The 25,618-nt window shown below is 39.8% G+C and overlaps 2 protein-coding genes across 6 annotated transcripts; one reads left to right on the top strand and one right to left on the bottom strand.

The window, feature by feature from the left end:
* The first annotated feature begins 2,048 nt into the window (after nt 1-2,048).
* On the top strand, nt 2,049-13,415 carry wdr44 (WD repeat domain 44). 2 transcript variants are annotated; one of them, XM_020633287.3, is made up of 20 exons: nt 2,049-2,585; nt 3,237-3,270; nt 4,224-4,307; nt 4,703-5,318; nt 5,981-6,111; nt 6,232-6,327; nt 6,471-6,607; nt 7,015-7,098; nt 7,208-7,314; nt 7,983-8,134; nt 8,227-8,365; nt 8,460-8,524; nt 8,681-8,797; nt 9,151-9,273; nt 9,372-9,563; nt 9,651-9,752; nt 9,863-9,978; nt 10,863-10,990; nt 11,095-11,229; nt 11,305-13,415. In XM_020633287.3, exons 1-20 carry the CDS (start codon nt 2,509-2,511, stop codon nt 11,391-11,393), a joined length of 2,724 nt encoding a protein of 907 aa, XP_020488943.1. In that variant the 5' UTR covers nt 2,049-2,508; the 3' UTR covers nt 11,394-13,415. The 2 variants fall into 2 exon arrangements, with proteins under 2 accessions (XP_020488943.1, XP_020488942.1); XM_020633286.3 differs by having other exon boundaries at nt 5,963-6,111.
* On the bottom strand, nt 12,427-25,435 carry zgc:163098 (uncharacterized protein LOC100037380 homolog). 4 transcript variants are annotated; one of them, XM_020633285.3, is made up of 24 exons: nt 25,282-25,435; nt 23,636-23,720; nt 23,387-23,498; nt 22,682-22,791; nt 22,495-22,562; nt 22,285-22,394; nt 21,581-21,645; nt 21,333-21,498; nt 21,040-21,239; nt 20,129-20,172; nt 18,932-19,036; nt 18,776-18,842; nt 18,108-18,277; nt 17,856-18,018; nt 17,680-17,759; nt 17,500-17,587; nt 17,284-17,412; nt 16,939-17,119; nt 15,771-15,836; nt 15,620-15,683; nt 15,358-15,508; nt 14,386-14,496; nt 12,861-13,039; nt 12,427-12,771 (listed from the first exon to the last, which is right to left on the bottom strand). In XM_020633285.3, the coding sequence occupies exons 2-24, from the start codon at nt 23,711-23,713 to the stop codon at nt 12,651-12,653; spliced, it is 2,628 nt and encodes an 875-aa protein (XP_020488941.2). In that variant the 5' UTR covers nt 23,714-23,720; nt 25,282-25,435; the 3' UTR covers nt 12,427-12,650. The 4 variants fall into 4 exon arrangements, with proteins under 4 accessions (XP_020488941.2, XP_020488940.2, XP_020488939.2 ...); XM_020633284.2 differs by having other exon boundaries at nt 17,680-18,018; XM_020633283.3 differs by having other exon boundaries at nt 12,427-13,039.
* Nucleotides 25,436-25,618: the final 183 nt, after the last annotated feature.

The following is a 25,618-nucleotide window of genomic DNA, read 5'->3' as shown; positions in this document are numbered from 1 at the left end:
TGTTGATTTTTTTCCCTCAAAACTTGACAAAACAAGATTTGACAAAACACAATTTGTGAGTTAGTTTACCCACATCTAAAAAGGAGTGATAATTATTAAATGTTTAATATTGAAAGCATGACAGTGATTTATGTTTGCAATATTCTGTCCTGTCAATAATGAAACCGCACCACAAAATGAGCAAAACAAAATAGTATGTTAACATGCACCAAGGCGCTTCCAACAATCACTCCTCTGCCACATCTACCTTTTTGTCCTCTCAAATCATCAGTTTAATTGACAGCTCAAGCTTAATCAACAGAGGCATACATCTGGAACAATGAATGCTTTTGACCAGACTATAAATTTAATGGTAATTTTCAAGTGCCTGCCTTCATCATGTGAATGATTGGGACCTTCGGCTGCTAATTTATGCACATTTTTTACCAACCAATTCTCACCCCATGGATTGCACTTCAGAAGCATCCAACAGTGCCATGTAATTACATTGTGTATTATAATTAAGCTTTATTATTAAAGATTCCCTCTCTCTTTTCAATATCAGTTATTTTGCATAATTTGGCTGATCACAGATAACAAGGGTACACAGAAGCAGAGTAAAGCTTCATAATAAAAGAATAAGGATTTTTTTTTTTTGAAAGGATAGGCTGAATATATAAGAGAAGCATAAACATGAACAAAATTGGTTCCTGGCAGTAAAACAAGACTTGTTTTAGTGGTGAAATGAATATTGATTCAAAATCAGAGGGAGGGCAAAGAAAAATAAAGGAAGACAAATGTAGAGAAGTAGAGACTGGGCTGATAGTGGACTAAAAGACAAAGATATACAATTAGTGAATCAATAGACATACCATATCTGTGCAGCAGCAGTCTAAAAATTCAGTGTAGCCTGAAAGATGTGTTTGAATCTTGTAAGATTGATTGTCCATGGACAAATTTTATTTCTGTCATATACATGTATTCTCCTAAAGTTATAGGCTATACAACATGTAATTCGCTTATAAGAAAGCAAAATATGTAATTGTCAAAAATGTCTGTTTATCTAGGTGTACAGCTGAGATTCAAATTTGCAGCTTCTCATGCTCGGACAGTTTAGCCACTAATAAATATTATTGTCTTGTCTGTGCATTCTCTGGATGTAAGGAAAATCTCTCTCCCCATGTCAGCATCTAATGACACATGACAGCACCTCCTGGTTTCGCTGTCCCTGCTGCAGGACACAGAGGAGAAGAGCAACCTTTGTTCCCAGGGCTGTCCAGCTCCTTAACTGCCTCTGCTTTATCTGGTCTCATGCACTACATCACTTTATTCTGAATTGCTTCAGGACATCTATACAATTATACAGTTAATATCTGAAATGAAAGCAATAATGTTGTTAAATAAGTCATGTTTTAATGCAAGAGCAAGTAAATGCTATAAATCATAATATTCTGATATCCTTTCTATATCAGTATTCATACAGTTCTGGTTACTTTATTCCTGATGTTTCTTATCCATCATTGCACTACGGTCACTTTATTTATGTAATTTTTACCTTTACAGTTATATTGTTTATATTAGTTCTCTTGTTCCATTATTCACCATGCACCTTATTAACTTATCATTTAGTATTTAGTATTTAGCCTACTTGCACATACCTCTGTATATATATATATTTATTTCTCGTTTACTGCACATAGTTCTGGTTACATCTGTTTACATCTGTTAGTCCGATCACTGTCCACTCATATCTACTCTTTTGTATTTTGTATTTTTAAGTTAAGTTTAAGCTTTAAGTTGTATTTAAATTGACACTTTATATTTAGGTTAAAATGTTTCGTTTACTTGCACTGTTGTTAATTTACTGCACTTTGTGCCTTTGAATTGCCCCCCAGGGACAAATAAAGTTTTTTTGAATTTAATTGAATTTCGAGCTGGTTTCTCCTACTTGCTGTTCTAAAATAGTCCTAAAGAGGGCAGTAAAGTGTCAAAAAAAAAAATCATCTCCAAGCAACCCTAACAGAGCAGTAGAAGAAGAAGAGCGCCTCGGCCCCGCCCTTTGACTCACCTCGCTTCTGATGTATTTTTTTGTGTGTTTCTGGTTTGTTTACGACGCTGTTCACCGGCCCCGTTAGCCTGACAGCTGTCTGAGGGGCTTTTCTGTTTTTATATCGCGCCATTTTTATGCTTTATCACATTGAAGACACCGCAACGTGAACGAAACAAAAGAGGGAATAGAAAAGCTGCTCAGCTTATAGGCGTTGCTCAGTCACACAACTAGGATACATTTGTTAGCCTAGCATTCGGCTAGCAGAGCGTAACGTTATGACGTGACGTTGGACATACAAAAAAATGGCTGTTTGACGGAGCCAGCTGAGCCTTTTCCTGCATTTTTAACACATATATCGAAAAAGGAAAACAAGTCGAGAGTCAAGCGCATGTTTTTCATACTTCATCACGCAGGTTAGGCTTTCCGACAGCTGCCTGGAGACTAACTTTGCTCAGCTATCGAGTCAGATACATGTTAGCATGGCGTCAGATACAAGTGACACCGAGGAATTCTATGATGCTCCTGAGGACGTCAATTTCACTCCATCTCCAAAAGTGTAAGGAAACCAATCTTTCATGGTATTACTTTGATAAGGATCCCTCTTTAAATACTCCTGGATATGTTATTATTACCCTACCAACTTAATCATTTATCATAATAATCTATTTATTATTTAATTCAATGAAGAGTACGGAAGACTGTACTTCATTTCACAAGCTGTTTGTGCAGGGAGAGTCTTCCCTAAGTCATAGTCAATATAAATATTATTATTTATTTATTTTATTTTGTATTTATTTTATATATTTCATTTTATTTTTATTTTTATTTTTTATTTTTATTATTATTTTTATTTTAGCAACATGACCTTTTTTCAGAAAAACAAGGGTTTCTGTATTGGATGTCTACATGCTTTCCCTTACTGATTAAGTTCTGAATCCACAGTACTGACTGCTGACATCTTGACCTTATTCATTGAATAAAAGCCCATCCTTGTTTGTCTCCTGCTCTCAGACTTGTTAGCAAAAAAGAAAGCTTTATATATAAAAACGAAAGACAGAGAAAAAATACTTCTCACACATTAACTGCTGGATTTCTGAGCTGATAAAATGCATATATATATATATTGCAATACATTAATAGGAAGTAGGATTTTAAATGTTAACTTGCTTACACTTTTCTTTTTCATTTTACTGTTTCTTTTTTTCAGGTCACCTGCCAAGTTTGTCATTCCTTCGCCTCAGGTATGTTACCTTGTTTACTCAGCCACCATGGAAAGAAAGCCGTGTCAGCTCAGTGGCTGTTTCTCTCGGTAGATTGCATCTGCGTCTTGAGAGTGGTTGTAAGCTAGCTTAATGACTATGTTTTTTTTGTACTTTGCTCTTTTAAACAAGACAGTATTGTTTAGACTTGGATTTACATGATTGTGGGTATTTAACCTGAGCCAAGAGATCATCATCTCTTAATTCTGAGGCCCAAAATAACACAACACTGTTCTAATGTGACGTGTTTAACTAGTCAGAGTAATGCATGGTTTATAGTATTTAAAGTTGTTTTTAACTCTAGTTACCTTAAGGTAAGTTATTGGTACCTTGTGTGAAAACATTAACACAGGTTGTTGAGCAGTGTTAAATATTCAACCTTTTGCCACTGGTCCAGCATTCTTTAGATGTTGGAGTCTGCAAGAAAATGTTCATAAAATATATGTAAATGAATCATCCGGCCTTGGTGCTCTGCCTGCCCTTCCCACACAGTTATAACTGAAATTTAATTTAGTTTGAAAATAAGAACCATAATTGCAGCACATGTTCTGAACCGTTATTTGAATGCTCCCCGGAGTGAACCTTGCTCACAGACCAGGATTATCTCTGTACTTTAAACAAACAAAGGTGACTGAAAACATTGATTTTGCGGCAAAGAAAATTGCATCATGAAACGGTCATAGATTCAAACAGGACCAGTCACAGTGTATAACTCTTTGCACCAAACAAGGAAGGGAAATATAAATAAGCTGAAAGAGAGAACCTGGAAATCTTGAAGTACTTGTTCTCATTTATCAGGTCTTTCTTTTGGAAGGTACCAATAGTCAGTTGTACTCCATGGGCCTTGATGTAAAGCAAGACAGAAGCCCAGCTTTTGTTATCTCATATGTTTATCTCCTGTAGGTTAAAAATTTGTTGCATCTTCTCGTCAACAGCTTTCACAGAGGCCATTAAACGCTGCACAAGATGTTAGCTGTGGAGTGGCAGCATCTGCGACTCAGCAAGATGACTCCCTACAGGTTGTATTTCCTTTTACAGTTCACCACATCAGACAGTTCTGAGTATTAAAAAGAGAAATAAAAACACGTTTTTATCATACTCTTATATTTATACTTTGCATCTGAAAAATGTAAGTTATACCTCATCTATTAGATGTCAAATTGAGAAGTATCTGTGATGGTATACCATGAAAAAGGAAAGCTTATACTGCAGTGATTTCCTTACTGTGCTATCAAGTTTCTGTATCGGGATCACTCTAGTTTTGACTGTTTGCTTTTAATATGGCTTGAAAAAGAAAGAGGGGAAAATAACCTTTGCAGACAGCAACATATGTTGTAGTGTAACTGAACATGTCAGAATAACAGCATCACAGCTGCAGTATTGTAAAATACCTGTTATTATTTCTTTCTCATAGATCATTGATAGCATCATTGAGGAGAGTCAAAAAGGAAGTGCTGAGGATGTTGGTGAGGTGGCTCAGCTGTTAGATCAGCTTCATGTCGATGTGAGAGCAGAACCGGAATCAAAGGAAGGCAATGCTGCTCAGGAAGTTCCTGTGGAGCTACCAGAGGCAGCAGCTGTCACACCTCAGCTTGTCGAGAGGCCAGAGGAACAACAGGAAAGTCCAGCAACAAATGGAGCGTGCTCTTTACCTGCCCCAGAACTCATGGATTTCCCAGGACCATCAGTTGGGTCACAAGAAGGAGTTCAGCCCCCAGACATCACGAGCACAGTAGGACAGAGTCAGCCTGGTGGTGCTGGCATGGCTGCAGATGGAGGGCAGGATCAGAGACCTGCTGATATCTTAGACCAGGTCCCATTTGCAGACAGACAGGCTGACTCCGACGGGCCTTCTAAACCTCCACGGCAATTCACAGTGGAACCAGACATTGTAGCCAGCACCAAGAAGCCTCCTCCCTCACGCCCACCCCCTCCCAGTGGAGGTCCTCCTCCCAGGCCGCCTCCACCATCTTGGCAGAGTCTACCTTCCAGGAAGTCTCAGGACTGTCTGAGACCAAGTGGACTAGAAGGTAGAGAAAACTGTGCACATTTAACCACATTCAAGTCTCACATTGTTCCTAGGTAGTAGTAGTAACTGTTTTAAAGGGTTAAACATTGCTGCATGGTGGATTCTTAAGAGCAATGGCTTTTTCCACGTTTCTGTATTATGAGCACAAGTCCAGAGGTTTATTCTGTGTGGATTACCAAGCGTGATTGAATGAATGAATGGTCTGTAGCAACCGTGTAAGAATAGTTTCTCACATAATGGAAATATGTCAGAACCAATAAAACAAAGCAATTGGGCAGAAGATAAGCCACAAGGGAGGACTTTCTACCTTTATCTTTGTGCAAACACTTTCCAAATATAGTACTACTTAGTAAATGAGAATGTTAAAAATGCCTCAGAACGTATACTTAAAACTCAAATATGTGAGAGGTATGCTGCTACTTCACATGCCTTGTAAGAGAATTGAAGAGCAGTTTAGAGCGGCCCCTTCTCTTTATTCTTATCACAGGAAAAGCATCTTGACAAATGCCTTTCTCATTTAGTATTATAATGAACAATGAACAACCACGACCAAACATTGCACACAAATGTGAAGCAAATACAATAGACGACCAGCTTTTTTTTAGATTAAGCGTTGTGTTGTGTTGTTGTTGTTTGATTGTCCAGTCTCTGCGATGTGTTCAGTCAACGACGAGGCTCTGGAGCCCTCTGGCCTGGTGTCTCCCAGCAGCACTGTGAGGAGTCTAACCAAAGAGCTGCAGCATTCCTTGGATTTGGCCAGCGCCACCAGTGGGGACAAGGTGGTGACAGCACAGGTCAGTGAGGCTTCAAACCTGACCACTCTCTGGTTCTGATTTAAGTCAGCACAAAAAAAATGAAACAAACACGGTCTACAGTTTGCTCATCTGTTGCACAATACTTTCTTTGCTCTTCAGGAAAATGAGGACGAACAGTCCTCATCTCAAAGCGGTGAACATACACCAGGCCCTCAACGACCACGTTCTAACTCCGGTAGAGAACTGACTGATGAAGTAAGAGTCCTTCTGTGCTTGTTGTGTTTGCCTTTATTATGCTTGAATCCATGCCATAACTCAACCTCTTGCACATTCCTTCCAGCAACCCTTCATGCAGCAAATCTGTACTTCTGTGTTATCTAAAAAAACAAAAAAAACAGGAAATCCTGGCTAGTGTGATGATCAAGAATCTGGACACTGGGGAAGAGATCCCTCTAATCCAGGCAGAAGAGAAACTTCCTGCTGGGATCAATCCCCTCACTCTGCACATCATGAGGAGGACAAAGGAGTACATCACGTAAGCAGAAATGAAGTATTCTCTTTTAGATAGAGCGCTGTGATATTTAAGCAGCTCAGGAAATCAGCATCATGCATATTTTCCTCGACTTTCTTATATAAAGCATAATGTTTATTGTGAGTTACGAGTTAGTCTCATATTACAACATGAGAGAAAAAAAATGTCAGAGGTGGACAGAATGTACAAAGTTGCACACTTGACCATTTAATCAAGTTTCCAGGAAATGTCTTTCCCTGAAACAACCTTTTTTAAAAACACAGAATCAGCTTGTGCATTGTTTTTTTCAAGTCTTTGCACTTGTACAATTTCAACATTAATCCACGATGAAAATCAAATTGAAAGCCTGATTGTGTGAAAAGAAGGGAGACTTTCTGAGGAAGTTGTGTTGTTCTATTTTGTCCTCTCAGGAACGATGCAGCACAGTCAGATGACGATGACAAGTCACAGGCTCCACTGGCAGACACAGATGGAGGCAAGCTGAAACAGAAAACGTAAAGAAATTTGACTTCTTGCTCCAATAGATTACCTTCCCACAATCACTACCACATACTCAAATGTAGTACTGTATTTAATAATCGGCTGCTCCTTGTTTCTAACTAGGACCCAGTTTAAAAAGTTCTTGGGCAAGTCTGTGAAGAAGGCCAAGCATCTGGCTGAGGAATACGGAGAGAAGGCTGTCAACAAAGTGAAAAGTGTACGAGATGAAGGTAAGGAAGCTCAGGATTTGAAGATATCAGAAAAGGACTTTAAATGTACTGTAACTGTGTGTTTTTGTACAATGGGTAGTTTATTTTCTATGCTCTTCCAGAACTACTTCAAGGTACATTTCCTGAGAGGCTGCTTTATTTATAATGAAGTAGTAGTTCAAGTGGAAGTACATGAGATGCAGAGCACAGATAAGTGCAGGCAGGAGAACTTGGCAGAGATTTCTATTTGTAAATGGATGTAAACACTTACCGTAAGTTATAACAGTCCCAAAAGCTCTTGGTCATCAGACGTCACTTCTCACTGTCATATCCACAAATGCAGAAATCAAACAAATGCACAGAATCTGATAAAAAGAACTCTTACTTTTGTCTCATCTGTATATCCTGCATGTATTCACTTTGTGGGTGTTTTTTTTAAATTTTTTTTTAAATAAGTTAAGAAGATTTAATTACCTGAGGACTATTTTGAATTTGAAGTGTGGCCATTAAAAAACATGCTACATTACGATATATTACATGCTACTAATTAGTGATGAGTCAAAAGTCATACAAAACATTAAATGTTTTTTTTTGGATTCTCACTCATGCTTCTGAAGTGTTGATTCTCCTGTTGCTGTAAAGACTTTGATGATCTCAGTTCTGCAACTTTTTTTTGGGTCTGGGCTCAGTTTTCCACACGGATCCAGATGATCCGTCTTCGAGTGATGATGAGGGCATGCCTTACACCCGACCCGCCAAGTTCAAGGCAGCACACAGCTTCAAGGGTCCCTTTGACTTTGATCAGATAAAGGTTGTGCAGGACCTGAGTGGAGAGCACATGGTAAGATGATTTTCAGTTTTATATCATTCATTTTTAATATAAATGATCCATCAATGAATCCTCAGATTACACCGTCTTTGTCTTCTTCTCAGGGTGCCGTGTGGACCATGAAGTTCTCTCACTGCGGGAGGCTGCTGGCCACTGCAGGTCAAGATAATGTGGTCCGCATCTGGGTCCTGAAGACCGCCTTTGACTACTTCAATAACATGAGAATAAAGTACAACACTGAAGGTAACCTCATCTGCATTTCAGATTTCTGTGTTGTGATTGTTTAAATTAAGACGCTCAGTTTGGCTTCAACTGGACTCTGTTTTCACTCCTTCAGGTCGAGTTTCACCTTCTCCGTCTCAGGAAAGTTTATGCTCCTCTAAATCTGACAATGATCCCGGGGTGAGTGAAAGCAATCACATCTTCTATTTTGGGCTATCTGACATTTCCAGAAATAGCACCACAGGATACTTAGAGGCTAATTTTGGTAGTCCAGTGGTGCATATTTCACATTTTTGAGACTGCATGTTTGGCTAACAGTACGTACTCTCATCTCAGGCGAGTTGTGCTCCAGAGGACCCCGAGACAGAAGATAGGAATGCCCCTTTCCGTCAAGTTCCCTTCTGCAAGTATAAAGGTCATACTGCAGATCTTCTGGACTTGTCCTGGTCAAAGGTAATATTTTACTCTTACTATATCTGTTTCTTACTCTTCTTTTTTTTTGCAGTGTTAGCTGTCGACTTTCATTCTATATAAGGATACCTCCTAAAGACTCTTTCAGTTTAAAAGTAAAAGTCTAATGTTTTTTTTATCCCTCCACAAGTGAAGGTATTAATAGCGTTTATATTTGTTTAAATTGATATTGAAATTGTTTTATCTATTGCTTCATTACCTTTGTTCTCTGTTGTGAGCAGTTGTAACAACTTCATTTTTGTCAGTGGGGGATCAGGCTATCTTATCTTAATTAAGACACCTGCAGTTTTGTTTATTCCCTCCCTCTTACTTTTTAAAATTATGTCTCCATCTAGAACTTCTTCCTGCTGTCCTCGTCGATGGATAAAACGGTCAGACTGTGGCACATATCCAGGAGAGAGTGTCTGTGTTGCTTTCAGCACATTGATTTTGTCACAGCCATTGCTTTCCATCCCAGAGTAAGTTGTGTCATGTTGCATCACTTCTCTCAGCACACATCATACATTTATTCATTTCGGCCCTGTTATAGTAACATTATTTTTTTCTCGTTTCTCAGGATGACAGATATTTTTTAAGTGGCTCTCTAGACGGAAAGCTTCGGCTTTGGAACATTCCAGATAAGAAGGTGGCATTGTGGAACGAGGTGGACGGCCAGACACGCCTCATCACTGCAGCCAACTTCTGCCAAAATGGGAAGTATGCTGTTATTGGAACCTATGACGGTCGATGCATCTTCTATGACACGGAGGTAAGCTGAGCTACCTGGTTTCACAATGTCCAAAATATCCCTTTTCTCATGAGGGTGTTAATCATGAGTTTTTACACATTTCCTCAGCGTCTGAAGTACCACACTCAAATTCATGTGAGGTCCACCAGAGGCAGGAACAAAGTTGGACGTAAAATCACCGGCATTGAGCCTCTTCCTGGAGAGAATAAGGTGACATCTGATCTGCACTTCAAATATATCCCAGCATGTTTGATGTCCCATAAATTATGCATAACCCAGACTTTGTAAATAACAAATTCCCTCCTTTTCCTCACGGATAGATTTTGGTGACATCAAACGACTCTCGCATTCGCCTTTATGACCTGAGGGACTTGTCATTATCCATGAAATATAAAGGTTACGTCAACAGTAGCAGCCAGATCAAAGCAAGCTTCAGGTGAGGGAATGTCTTCACTCTCTGTGTAGTGTGAAGACGCATTTAAAACAAGTAAGAAATATTTCCATGAAGGGCAGCTGGAAGTAGTGCTGTTACATATAACTCTGTGTTTCATAAATAGTTTCACTGGTTTCCAGTTGAACGCTCGCGTAGGAGTGGATCAATATATCGTTACCCTGACTTCTGTGATGCAATTGTTTACACTCTTAACTAGAATTCACTGCCAATTTGACTCACTGTGACTATTTCATGACTCCTCACAGAGGTGCTGGTGACATAAACAAAGGTAAACAGAAGTTAATTGGCTAAAGTTGACAGCAGGTTAATGTCAGAGGAGAAAAAAGTGAAGTGATTTAGTTTGGTAAGAGGTGAAACTGAGACCAAATTCAGCTTCTTTTTTTTTTGTTGAAAGATTTAAGTTTGTGCTTTTTATGCCTTAATTATAGAGATAGGACAGTGGATAGAGTCAGAAATAAGGGACAGAGAGAGTGGGGAATGACATGTGGGAAAGAAGCCACAGGTCGGACCTGAACCCGGGACGTCTGTTGGAGGACTACAGCCTTTGTACATTGGGCCAACAGTGCCCTGAAATTCAGATTTATTTCTAGGGGAAATTTATATTTGTCAGCTGATCAGATATTGGGATTTGTCAAATATTATTTTCTTGCAAATGATCAAATATGTAGATAGTAATAGTAGTAATGCTATATTGTGACATGGTTATTGCTGGCCACTAATCGTGTATTGAGTTACCCTGCTGTTCCCACACCTACTCTTGAGCACGATTCAAAACTATCCAGGCATCATGAAGTGTTCTTTCTGTCTTTTTCTCAAATGGACCTTAAATGTCAAAGCTGACTGACTGTGTGTTTATCTTCCTACAGTCATGACTATTCTTTCATAGTCAGCGGCTCTGAGGATAAATATGTGTACATCTGGAGCACTTACCACGACCTGAGCAAGTTCACATCCGTACGACGGGACCGCAATGACTTCTGGGAAGGGATTAAAGGTAACCAAGCCATGCCTTGAATGATTAAACATTTTCATACATCTCTTTCTAATTAAAGTCCTCCTCTTGATTTGACTGATACTGAATCTTTATTTACATTTCAGCACACAATGCAGTGGTCACCTCGGCGATCTTCGCACCCCACCCGGGCCTTATAGTTCCCCAAGAAAGTGGAGCAGAGAAACCAGAAGCAGAGTGTAAGAGCCTGGACTCCAACGATTCTGAAACGATACCCTCAGGTGTGTGTGCTTAAAGTTTTTTTCTGACATCCATTGTGTCTTAACATTGATCTAACAAGTCCTTTCCTTTTGCAGGAGCCCTAAAGACAGATCACACAGAGGTTCTACTCTCGGCAGACTTTACTGGAGCCATCAAGGTTTTCATCAATGTAAAAAAGTACTGAGAACTTCAGCGGTTGACAGTCACTCGCATTCACAGCTGTCTGTTGGATATCAGGCCTCAAGATGGAGAGGCTTTCAAATGTCACCCCACTACCTAAATGGTTATGGCTGTAAGACCAAAAAGCTGCCTGTAGCTTTTTCAGGAGAACAGGGACCCTTAAAACGAGGGAGTGGGATGGAAGAACTAGACTGTAAAAAAAAAAAAAAAAAAAAATCAGACAAGGTTTGATTCCCTGTCACGTTTCTATTTTTTATGTTGAATACCAAGCAACTGTGAATGGTTTGGCTGTAAAGATAAAAAAAAGAAAAGAAAAAAAGAGCCAGATATGCCAAGTGTGTGATTTGAGCAGAAACTACATCTGCTCTGGTATGTGTGAGTAATCACTGTAGTATCTTCAGGACTGAGCATAGCGACAAGGCTACTGGAAACAGTACAGGCACCTTACTGGACAACACATTTCAAAAATATGGAGTTAACTCTTTCAAGTGCAAAAACACTGTCCTAATGTAAGTAACAACTTTCAATGTTTCATGTGTATTTGCCTCGAAGCAAGGATGTTAAAAAGAATATGACTCACGGATAATTTGTGCCTAAAACATTTAGACTGCTTTTCTAAATTCAGGTTCAAGCTTTCCTCTAAAAAATCTATCAAACATTTCATGGAGGACAGCAAAATCTACGGTACAGGACAACTGAAATGCGTATAATTAGGGCTGGGTATCTTTAACTTTTCCTGAACACATACTGGCGCTTTAATACTTTTGATATATTTTCAAAGAAAGCACATTGAATTCTATGAAACAGTACTGTACATGTAGTGTGTGACATTGCATACTCACTGCTTTTGTAAACCAAATGATGCACTATTAATTTCCTCAATAATAATTTAAAAAAAAACACAGACTGGAAGATCACCTGTGAATGATCTTTGTAAGACTTGAAACATCCAATCAAAGGCTACAATTCAGCAGAGATGCAGTAAAACTATGTAGATACCTGGCCCTACCAACCCTCTCCACACAAACACACACTCATCACCAAGAGTGATTTTATTTAGTCTCAGAACTATTGCAGGTTATCATTTTTAAAACAAGCATAAAAACAAAAATATATATAATTAGATACAGTGTTCAAACGTCTTCATACAAAAAGAGTGCTGAATCTTGCAGGGATAGTGTGAGCGGGGACCAATGGAACAGACATGCTGGTCTGTACAAAGAGGAAACCAGTGGGCTAGTGGAGGACAACGTCCAGAGAGTCAATGTTTGCTCTTCTTTGTCTTCTTGCGGGAGCGATGTGGTGACCGAGACCTGGACTTCCCCGCCTTCCTGTCTGGAGTAGGGGATCGGGAACGTTTGGACTGTTTAGGAGACTTTGTCCTGTAAAAAAAATGGAAACATTTGATATCATACTGACTTTGAAAATAACAATTAGGATAACTGCATCGGGACTGAACCATGTCACTTGCTTTAAAGGAGAAATGCTCCTCGATGGTCGGGTCTGCTCATCGTGATCTTTACTTCGTTCTCTTCTTCTGTCGCCGTTCTCGCTTCTCTTGCTCCTTTCTTTGTTCCTCCTGTCGTCCTTTGACTTGTCTTTACATTTTGACGTCAGCCTCTCGTTCTTTTCTTCATCCTTTTCAAACTCCTGTAACAGAGAGGGTAAAGCATCCCATTAAAGTCTGATTTTAAACCCATTAAATGTTAACATGTCATAGCTGAAAACTCACACACCCACTAATCAACGCCTTATAGGCTGCCAGATCTCCACAAGGGGGAGCCGTCAGTTACAAACACACACACAGAGCAGTTAGAGAAACTGTAGCTAGATGTAATTCCCTGTAGAGTCGACAATGCACACTGGACCAGATACAATGTCTGGGTTTGAGTGCTCTGCATCAGTTACACTGTTTTTAACTGTGCCAACTAATTTCATGGTATAATTTTAATGTACTTATAACAAGCACTTTTGTATATTTAGCCCCATGCTGTTTGTGATTAAATAAATATTTCTATTAAACATCTGTGATCGCTGTGCTTTTTCTTCAGGGACCCCTCTGCAGAATCAACAGAGTGCTGCTCTGAATATGATTTTTGTAGGATTGTTGCAGAGATTGGCTCCGTGGCTGGCAATAATTGTGACACCTAACGATACTTTTGTTGTTCAGGGAGATTATCTTTACAAATATAAAACCCCTTAATATCTGAATTTGCCAAACTTCAACATTGTTGTGCAACTTTGCTGCTTATCCATCGTTCTGAGAGGAAATGAGTATGGTTTCCTGATAAGTAGATTGGCACTTGCACAGCAGCCTCTGCCATCACTGTAAATGTAGAAATGGGTGAAAGGGACATGAAGCTTTATGCTCTTTTAGAAAAACTACAAAGGCACTGTCGGCTGCTTTCCATTTACCATTTGTTAGCCAATTGTCTTTTTAAGTCCAAAAAGCTCTCAAATTCAAAAATGTATTGACATTATATGTTCCGGACACAAAAAAAAGTGTCCATTTCTACCCGTACAAATCCACTGTTACCGATGATGGATAGAGTTTCAACACTTTCTATACATTTGTTACAGAGAGCCGGAGAGGCAGTCGAGCTGTGCATGTCAGGATCGTTGCAGCGAGTTTCGAGGGGCTCTGGCACGCTCGCCAGACAAGAATAGACCAGGGCTCTATCCGCCGGGCCTTTATCCCATCAGGTGCATTCATTGAGTCTACTATGTCACCTATTCATTAACCTACAACAAAAAACTTGTAAAAAAATCGGAACAAGCTCATCAAGCAGCGAGTTCAGGGGCTCCAGCGTGATCCCTAACGTCCTCGCATTAAGCAGTGGAGCCGTGACGGGACACTTTCATTCACCACAAATCATTTTAAAAGTACTGGGTGTACACAGCCGCACTCACAGCCTGGATACACCTGTTTTATCAAAAGGGGAAAAACACAATATGAATCCAAGTTTACGCTCATTAAAAAAGGTGTGTTAGCTCACCTTCTGCAGCAGTTTGTTCCTGTAGTGCTCCACTTGTTGCTGAATGCTCGATCCAGATTTCCTCGGCCTCTTGCCGGACTCGAGCTCATCCTGGATCTTCATGACCTTAACCTGTGTGAGACACATCTGGTGAGTTACTAAAACTTCACCTTTTCATCGTTTGAGACATAACAGCTTGAGACAAATATTTAACATACTTTCTGCATTTGCAACAGAAGCAATACGCCGACATCCAACCATACAATTTGTTTCCTGCGATAAGGAGTAATTGAGGTTTGTTTTCTGGAGATCACCACTTACTTTTCACATGTCTCTGGAGTTGCAAAAGCACAAAATATGGTAGAACTAAATAGACTTTATCTGTGGACAATGGCAACATGGCATGTCATGGTCTGGCCTATCACAGTGAGCAGTTGGTTTAGTAGATCACTGGAAAATGATCTCATTCTCACAAGAAAACAAGCTTTTGTTATCTCCAGATAATGAGATAAATTAAACTATTTTAATAGGAAAAACATATTTGTTATACCAAGATAATAACTAGATAATGAAGTTCAGTTCTCAAGAGAACAACGGCAATTTACTCATAATGGAAAAACTAGCATCGCTATCAGGAGAAAATTAGATTAATACGAGACCTTCAGAAAACAACCGCAAATCCCTCATCATCACAGGAAAATGGAGTGAATAAAATGTGTGGATGAATGTCCACTTCACTAACTACGGCTTCTGTAGCTAAAATAATATAACTTCATTATCACTTTTCTATTCAAAAATGTATTCTATAAAAAAATCAGAAGACCTTTAAATCTGAAGACCTTCTCCCTTCATACTGTACAAGCAATTTACCTGATTCTGATAACCATAGCATGAAATGTTGATGGGTTTAACTACATCTAACAACACAAGCAGAAGCCTCATTATTTTCTTGAAAAGAAGACACTGTCACACTTCTTCTTTTTTGACATTTACCTCCAGCTCTCTCAGCCTTTTCCTTTTGCTCTCAGACATCTGAAAACTTCGGAGGGAGCTCTGGAAGGCTGCACTGTCGTATTTGGGCGAGCTGCTGGAGTCATCACTGCTGTCGCTTTCCGAGTCTTTATTCCCCTCCTGTGAGTTGACACTGTCGCCAGCAGAGAGAGGACACTCGTGTATCTCTATAGCATTATAACACTGTTTGAATCAAGTGTGTGCGTTTTTACACACATGCAGACACAGAGCACAGAGGACTTACCTCACAGTCACCTCGTCTTCATTGTCTTGCTCCACCAACATGTCCCACTTGGACTCCATCTTGGCTTGGAAGGAGAGGAGAAAAAGATGAGCAGGATGATAGAGGGAATGTTGATATGATTAAGCTTTGTTTGTATCTTGAGCTCTGGTACCTTGAGAGAAAGTCCCGTTGTCACCCGTGCGTTCCCACTTAGACAAAGAAACACTGCTCTCATTCACTGAGAAAAAAGAAGGTCATGTCAAAAAGCAAGTTAACACAGTGACTATGCTTTACCGTTTGCAATTCAACCCTGTGCACAAGTGTATTGAGTGAAGATTACAATGAAACCAATCCTCAAACACGAGCCCAATTAGAAACTCTACTATTAACTTACAATTTATAACAGCTGTATACTACCAGACCTATACAGATGTGATTTCTTACAAGGCCCAAACACTGAAGGGATCCTAGTCTCAACAATCGGAGCATCTTTGAACAAGTTAAGCTCATGGTAACGCCATCTCTACTCACAACTCTTCCCTGTGTCTGCGAAAGAATGTCAAGAAAACCCTGAATTTTAAAATTACAATAGAGAGTTCTTAAAGGAGCAATATGTAAGATATCTACTGAATTAATCAAAACATGATCTGTCCTGTATCATCAGCCATTAAGGAAACAGGCTTCTTTACAACAACGCAGCAGCCAGGATGTCCCCGTCTTAAGTTTGGATTCCGGTCCGGGGAGGTCTGTGTTTGTTTGGACCAGAGAATGTAGGCAGTTTTACGGCACCCCCACATGGCCGTTTTGGACGCCTCTCAGTTTTGCCAGATATCACGGCAAACCAACAGGTGTTGCAGTGATGGAAGCGAGCAAGCGAACTGGTTCAGATATAACTGACCTAAAAAAAGCCTCAGCATTTTTCTAATAAGCTCCACGAGCAGAAACGTGGCAAAACTAGGATCAATATTGGAGATGCTTTTGAAAAATGCAGAGGTCAGAACGCAGAAAGGTTTCAAGATTGATGCAGAGCTTGCAAAATCTTTTCCAGGTACTGTTTTCCAACAAAAATGTATTTTAGATGTCAAATTGATCACTCATTGTGAATGTATTTTGCTGACAGTGTAAAAGAAAGTCTGTTTTCTTAAACCATCTTCTCTGAAATGAAGCCTATAGCAGCGTTTACAAGTATTATAAATAATTGTTAAAAAGTAAATCTTATTGCCTATGGTCTGTTTTGCAGCTCACATAGAGGCATCCCTATACATTCTGTTTCATAACCAGTTAAAAAAAACTCCTAATCAGGGCTTTAATCATGTCTTCTTCGTTCATGGTGAACTTACACGGCGTCCCATTAATGTCATCAACAGCGACTCCGAGGGGAACACCGTCAATGTCGTCAACGGGGACTCCATCCAGAGGGTCCCAGCCCATGGGGCAGCCGTCGATGTCATCCACAAGAGCCGAGTTTGAACCAACAGTTTCGCTGTCCATTGGCGCACCATCTAGATCGCAAGACGCGTCCTAAAGGTGACAGACAAGTGGACATTATGTTAAAGCTGCTTTTGTCAGATTATGTTTTGAACATCATCTTCTTGCTGTTTAAATATTTTTCCAACATTAACAGCTGAGGAGCCGTTAGACAAAGGTAATAAAGTCTTTAATGAGCAGATCAATATTCATCTCACCTCTGCCGTCTCTGTGGAGTCCTCCTCTGCTTTGGCAAAGCCCAGAAAGATGTTTTGAAGGTGGATAAGATAAGACTCAGGGTAGATGGCCCAGTCTTCCCATGCTCGGAAACAACCCATGACTCTTTGCTGTTAATATTTCAGATGTATATTTTTATTATTATTTTGTAGTTGTTGTTTTATTTTCATTACAAAAGGACTAAAACACACAATTACCTTGAACTGCTCAGCCTGCAGCCTGGCCTGTATGTTTTTGTGCGCTGCATTAAGGTCTCCAAATATCTGTGCAAGCTTTGTTTCAAAGCTGAAAAGAGACAAACACACTATGACACTGCAGGAGGGAGAAGAACTACAAAAAGAAAAGTTTAGAAGCTGCCTTGAGAGAAAATCTCTTACTATTTACGATAATATGATGCACCAGCTACTTTGGCGCAGGAGTTGTGCAAGATGTCTGACACGAGGTACAATCTGGCGATCTGTAAGAATGAGGACAAACAAAAATGATACAAAAACAATAAACCGACCGTCTGTACACTTTTGTTTCGATAAAGACTTAAAGGAGGAGCACTGGCCTTCTTCTGAAGAGGTGTGTGAAGCAAAGAAAAAGATTCAGTGACGTGTGTCACGACTTCCTCGGCTGCATCTGCGCGCTCGAGACAGAACAGCATGGCTTTGGCGATATCTTCTCTGCCTGGAATGAGCTCTGTGAGCAATGTCTGCAGTCTCTTTCTGTGCCTAAGAGGTATTTCCAGGAGAGAAACAAAGGGTTAAATTCACTGATGAAAGGTACAAACATACTGTAAGTGCCAATTAGCCATACTTACTCAGCCCTGAGCTGCCCTTTCTTCACCTCCTCCTCAGGGGGAGCCTCTTCCCTCACTTCAGCCCTATCTTCATCTCTCTGAGAGTAGCTGTTTAGGACAGGGGGTCTCCATATGGAGCCACCGCGGAACATACGGAAATCTGTGGTCCTCCACTCTGTCGGGGACTCTCCCTGTGGTAAGGAGGAAGGCAAAATGATTTGAAAAGTTAGTCCCCATGAAGTAGAATTCACAAGCACATGATAAATACTGAACAGTTCCTCATGATAAAATCCTTAAAGCTCCAGAGAGGAGTTTCTATCTGGTTATAAAACAGACTGTCATTAATACTGAAGCCTCTTAATGACCTACAAGAGCAAACAAGATGATTGGTTGTTATTAATTATAGCTTTATAGTTAATTTTCATGCCTGTCACCCCTGCTGTGGGGTGGGTGTCAGATGAGGTAATTAACAGCGCACTGTTTTTTTTTCATCCAAGCATGCCAATGTTTCATTGTGCTTTAGACATATGACATTTAAAGTGATGCAGGATGAGAACTATTTCTAAAATATGAACAAAATCAGCAAAGAAAACAGTTTTCCCACTTTGTCCACAGGAGGGCGCCAACATCAACACAACCTAAAAGTTCCTCACAGGAGCTTTAATGAGGCAGGTTTTTACAGCACACACCTGGAGGATGGAGAACAGTTTCCAGCGATAGTACACATGGTCTTGACTTTTGTTATTGAAAAGGAACCTGAGGCAGTAAAGAAAAAAAAAAAAAGACAAATTAAACATTCACCCTTCAAAGTCATTTTCAAGAACAACACATGGAACAGTTCTTACCTGTAATCTGGATTGTTTAGCTCCTTGCTCATTATCACAGCTTCAAACACATGTCCTTCACGCACCACAAACTCTATCATCCTGTGGATCAGTAATAATAGATTCCTGTTGGGGAGAAAAAGGTTTTAGAGCATCTGTCAGTTATAGCACGAGATCTCTTATATGTCTTTAAACTGAGCTAGTGGCTCATGCAAACTGCAGGCTGACTGATTGAAAACAGTTATTTGGCCCCTAGTGGTATCATTCATGTCGTTTATGAAATTTAAAAAAAGTAAGTAAACATAATCAAGATGCAGGCCATGGGACATAGTGACTGCCATAAGCATGCGAAAGGCACAATGTCAGCTGTACTCCATGCTCAGTGTTTTCATGGAAGGGTTACAAGAAATCACACAATCACAACATCTCTTCTTAAACACTTAACACTGACAGTTTAAAGAACTGAAAGCCCTTATCTTATCGGAGTGTAGCTATTTCACCTTCGTTGTAGAAAAATGACAAAGTAACTAACTCACACGAGAATTCAGAGGCCTACATAAATCACACATTGTTGAATTTTAAGTCCCCATGACTCGAACTTTGAGAGAATCTAGAGTGACGCCGAGATCTCAGTGCTGCTGAGAATCTGACTGCAGTGTCATGACGTGTATCCAACTGAAATGGGATAGAGCCAATCACATGATAGAAGGCGGGACGTCACCTTGGAATGAATTTGATTGGATCGTTAGCTTGAATAAAGCTTTTTAATTGGTCAAAAAAAATTAGTAGATGATTTGAAATGTTTAACAGGAAGAGAAAATACATTTATATTGATGTATAAATACTCAGATAATTCTTTAATGAAATATATTTGGCAGATAAATGAACATCTAAAACAGGGACGCTGGATTAAAACCAGGAAAAGTGTATTTTTCATGTCATGGGGACTTTCAGGGCACTACATTTAGGATATTTTCTGGAACATCTATGTGCAGTCTGTTTATGCAGTTTTGCTGTTTTTTCCTGTTACATCTAAAACTGCAGTGAGACGTTCATATGACTCACTGCCTGCTTGTATTTGTGGCACTACACCGGCATTACTCAACTCGTCTAACTGTACAACACACACACACACACACACACAGTGCACCTCAGCCTCTGTCGTACAACACTTGTGTTACAGCAGCGTTTCAATCGTAGAAAGAAGAGTGTGTGTACCTGTCTGTCGGGATAACCACTTTGACTACGGCTTCGGACAGAGTCTGTTTGTGAAGTCAAACCAAATAGTGAAGATTTCATTAAAAAGTGAGCACTTGTACAGATGACACACTGCAGCAGACATACAGCATAGAAAACCAGGATAGCATTCAGTCAGTATGAAACAGGGGGGGGGGGGAGGTTGATACAACAGTGGTAACTTGTTTCCAAAATGCCTGAATAGAAATACAAGCTAAGCAGATGTTTCTTTAAACATTTGGTAGACTCAGTCAAACTGTGTTGCTACATCGAATCTGTGCACTGCTATACCCCTGCATCTTGTTGTCATTATGACACCACACAGACAAGGTGGTCGGGTGTATAATTATATGTAACAAAATAACAACATGACCCCAAACTTTCAGAGAGATGATGCACCGATTGTGAACATCCTTCAATTAAAGACAAATGACCAGCGGAGACGGGAAGCGCCGATTGGTCCCCGGGCTGTGGGTCCACACTTCACATCAATCAAGTTTCTGTAGGCTAGGAGCTCAACTACAGTACATGCAGCTAATAGGATAGCAAACTCCACATGGCTAACCAGCTGCACAGAAACTGCATGTTGTGGACTTCGCTGAGGGCAATGGAAATCGTCACACAGGAAGACCTCTTGGAGACCCCCCCCCCCCAAAAAAAAGACTGGTGCTGCATATATTCAGGATTTGAAGGCTCATCTTTCTTTCATTTTGAGATGTTTTGAAAGAATGTATTTCTGGTTATAGTACATCTTTTCCACTAGTCTGGTGGTAAAATCCTCTTACCTGTTCCTAAGGTAAAAGTTCCTTTTTTGGAACTCAGAATTACATACAGAAAATGTTCATGCAAACACCTCAGTTAGATGTAAACACATGAAACAGAGACAGTTTTACCTTGTCCAGCTCCCCTTTGGACATGCCCAGCGGCTTGGTGAAGTCATTGCGGAATCGATCCCTTGGCTGAGCATTGAAAGGCAGACCAGACGGAGGTGGCGGTGTTGCCCTCACCCCGACTGGTGTGTAGAGAGGCTGAGGTGGAATGCGAGCTGGTTTACCCCATCCCAGCTTCATCTCAAACCCCATGATTACTTTCCCTAAAAAAATATAAAAAACTTAAAACCCCACAATGACAGTCACTGTGAAACGTAATAGTAGAACAATAAGACATGAAATGATCTGCTCTGTACCATCAAGTGCAGCCAAGGCTCTTTCTGCATCTTTCCGCGTCATGAAAGCCACAAAGGCTCTGTTAGAGGTCCGGCAGCGCTCCTCCTCTGTCCGTGGCCACATTATCTTCACACTAGCCAGGGGGCCATATTTACAAAACTCTTGGCAAAGCATCTCCTCGTTCATCTGAGAATTGAGGAAAAAATTAACACTGACAATTATGCATCTATGACGTGCTGAGCTTATCAAAGTCAGTGTGCTTCTTTACCTTCTGGCTGATGCAGCTGATGTAGAGGTTAGTGGTGGTGGGTGTCATCAGGTCATCATATAAAGCTGACAGAAGAAACAGGATTTAGGTGAGCGAAGGAATTAGCCATTCTGATTCATCAAACATTAAATGTGCACTATGTAAGAGTTTAAAATGGGTACTGCAGTCCAAATTCAAAACATTGGAGAGAGCTGTTTCCCCCCCCGCCCCCTCCTTCCTAGAGTCGATGCCCCACACAGGTTGCCATATCGCGGACATGGAAGCTTCAGTGTTTAGCCAGCTCTGCATCGGTCTTGAAACTGTTCTGCTTTCTAAAACGTCTCCACTTTTCAAAAGCTTATCTTTACTTTACTTTGTTTCTGGTCGTGGAGATTATTTAAAATATGGCCAGGCTTTTCATGATGGGTAGAATCAGTTATATCTGAACCAGTTTGCTTGCTCGCTTCCATCGCTGCAACACCTGTTGGTTTGTCATGATATCTGGCAAACTGAGGGGCGTCCAAAACGGCTGTGTGGGAGTGACTTAGAACTGCCTACCTTTTCTGGTCAAAACAAAAACAGACCATTCAGGATCCAAAACCTAGGAGGAGGACATACTGACTGCTGCTTTGTTGTCATAGAAGCCAACACTTAAGATCATTTTATGATTTAATTCAGTAGATATCTTACATATTGCTGTTTTAATATTAAAAAGAAACTCTCACTTGATCGTGCTGTTAATGGTATGTCCAGATCTCCTCCTCCTCTTCCTCCTCCTCCACTGTCGGGGTCATATTTCTTCCTCTTAAACCTTTCCTCCCGCTCTTCTTGTATTCTGCAATTTGACAACATGAAAATAGGATGTGGATATTTGATTGAAAAAAAACAACCAATTGAATTTAAGAATAATATAAAAAATCTGTGAAACGACTTACATCTTAAGTTCTTCTTTGAAGAGTTCCAGATTACTTTTCTTCTTTTCTTCTGCCTTTCTTTTATAAGCCTGTTAGTCAAACGCAAACTGATTTAAAAATGCCGACCGAAGTGAAAGGCCGTGGAAAAACAAAGATAAGTGTGAATAATCTGTTTGCATTCGCTGAAAACATTCGAGGACAGACTTACAGCCTTTTTGCTGTCGACAGCTGATACCGGTGAGACATGCTTGGACTCACGGCTGAACTTGGTGGCTGGTTGATACAGTTTACTTTTGTTGAGCTCTGCTGCTTCCTCCTCTGCAAAACATAAAGCAATCACTGAACACTGGCCATCTAACCTTTCATTCAGAGGTAGTAGCAGCAAATTAGGATCTGTAAAAACAGGAAGCAGCTCATTGAAGCGGTTCTTGTGTCGGTCAGCAGGATATCTGAACTGCTTCCTGCTTCTATGTGCACAGATCTGTTCCTGAAACAACCGACATGAATACCCTTAGTGCACTGTTTGCAGTTAAGACAATCCTTTATGTATTACGTTAAAAATAGAAGTAAAAAGATCAGATTTGGCTTCATTTTTTTTTACTGAACTGATGATGCACTCCTGAACTTTTGTCCCAACAGAGGATGAATTTAATTAAACCTGTCAAAAGATATGAGCTCTGACAATTACAAAGGTGAACTGCTGCTGCTGAATCAGCAATTTTCTTTGACAATAATTGTCTGCTCTCTCTGAAGTTCTTAAAATCCCGAAAGTTGTCAAGGTTATCAGTATCACCGTGTGTTCATGGACAATTCTTGATTCGTTATTATTGTTCACAATGATGGATGAGGATTGCAATTTAGCTTCATCCGCTAGCACTGCTAGAACAAGAGTCACAAAGTCCAGACTGTTTACCTTTAGTAGCGTTCACGATGCCCCCGTGGACAAAAGTTTTCACTCTACTTTTCTTGTTGGACTCAAATGATGCCAAGAATTCTTCAAAAACATCTGCTGCTTTTTCTTCCTCCTACAAAGTCAAAAGAAACCTTTATTTTATCAACTCTACATTCACTGTTGATTCATCCATTACATACTCATATTATTAATGAATCCACACAAATCCCAAACATATATCCAAGATGACATCTTTCCATATACTCTTACCTTTTTCTTGAGCTCTTGTTGCTGTTTCTTTGTGAGTGTTTTGATTGGAGTCAGGGTTTTTCCCTTTTTATCTGCCATGCTCAAACTGCAATAAAGATGCAAATGATACTTTAAAAGACTCACTGACATCCCTTACTTTATAATGATACAACAGTTAGTTCAAACCAAACAATCTGATTGGACAAGAGGCATTCCACAAGCGCTTATGTGGAGTACAATATCACTGGGACTTATCAATATTATTTATCACGCCGCCTCAGCCATGAGCTTTAAATATTGTTAATTCACATTACAGTGTTTGTCTTTATTACTTCAGTTGGTGGAGAAAAAAGTAATAACCTAATGTCAATGTTTACTTTTTACTGCCATATACGTATCTTGTATAACTGTTGTATGAAAGCAATATCATACTTGAGGTGGAGATGTAATGAACATCGTACATCACTCCTCTCTCTTGTGTGAAGGTGCTTAAGTAAGATAAGATAAGATGAGATAAGATAATCCTTTATTTATCCCACAACGGGGAAATTTACAGAGTTACAACAGCAAAGAGCAAAGATTGCAAACAAAAAGTGAACACAGTACAATTTAAATAAAAAAAGAAAAATTAAGAATGTACAAAAAAATAGATACTAAAAAATAGATTAAAAAAATAAAAAATAGATACTAAAAAATAGATTTAAAAAATAAAAAAATAGATCAGCTATTTGACAAAAGTGTAGTCCGTAATATTCAGTGTAACACAGACATGGACACAGTGCACATAAAGTGTAACATGTTATTGCACAAAGTGGTTGGATAACTAAATTTGATAAGTAAATATTAAGGATATAAACACATTAGATGCTCTAATAACAATATTCCTGTTGATTGTATCCTTTATGTTGTGTGTATTACTTTGATGGACAGAAGTAAACAATGAGAGAAACTGTCTATGATCCTCTGCAGCTGCAGCAGGCATGCACCTAACATGCAAATACAACATCAACCTGAACTTTCTGAAGGGCCACATTTGATTATGTGTTATGGTAGGCTTTCTTTTGTCTGATAATAGATGTATGATGGCAACAAGATTAACCTGTGCACATTTGAGCAACGCACTTTAACATATTGTAAATAAAACCCACACATGGGATGGAGACTTTTAGGATGTGGAGAAGCTACCTACAGCCCAGCAGATAAACTTGGTGACACATGAAGCTGTTTCAGACACATAACACCATTCAACTGATTTCAAAATTGTGCAGAAATGACTAACAAGTTGTTTAAGTTGCACAAGCGGTGTATAAAAAGGCCTACACCTATTACAGCTATCAGTACAATCTGCTAACGATGGCTAACATTGATGTTTAGCTTTAGCTTCACAGCAGCTGCACTCAAAGTAAGAAAACATGATCAACCTTTAATGCATCATAAAGATAATAGACCCCTGTCGACCTTCCTCCTAAAAAAACATCACCAAAACAAATGCAATCTATTGCTAACATCTGTTAACTCCTGCTGCTGTTGCACAGTGCATACTCTACTCTAAGCTAGCTAACCTCACAGTCTCATATTTTCTTCCACAAAATCATCGACAGGAAGCTTTTAAAACCACACGTCACGCATGCTTATAGCCTCGAGCATTGGCTTAAAGTGGAACTCACAATGAGTGGCATGCTATTGCTTCTGCATTTTCCCTGCGACGGCGATTGTTTCCTATCACAACATGCTATGAGGAGTGCAGTTATCCGACTGGAGCTGTGGAGGAGGACGCCTGCTCAGTCTGCACCATAACAGATGAGTCTGTCACTGTGCTGCTCCTACATATTCATGATAGAGATAATATTCTCCGGGACATTCACCTGTCAAGGTAATGTCTTCATGGGCTTTTTTTTTTAACAGATGTGCATTCCCACCATGTCGTGTTGTGGTCACATACTGCAAGATAGTTTTAATCTACATCCTTTCAAAAAGGGCTTGAATGTATGGAAGAGGATTAGG

This window comes from Labrus bergylta, chromosome 14, assembly GCF_963930695.1.
Source record: "Labrus bergylta chromosome 14, fLabBer1.1, whole genome shotgun sequence".
Classification (NCBI taxonomy): domain Eukaryota; kingdom Metazoa; phylum Chordata; class Actinopteri; order Labriformes; family Labridae; genus Labrus; species Labrus bergylta.
Note: the sequence above shows the minus strand (reverse complement) of the source record. Positions and strands in the feature narration are given on the sequence as shown.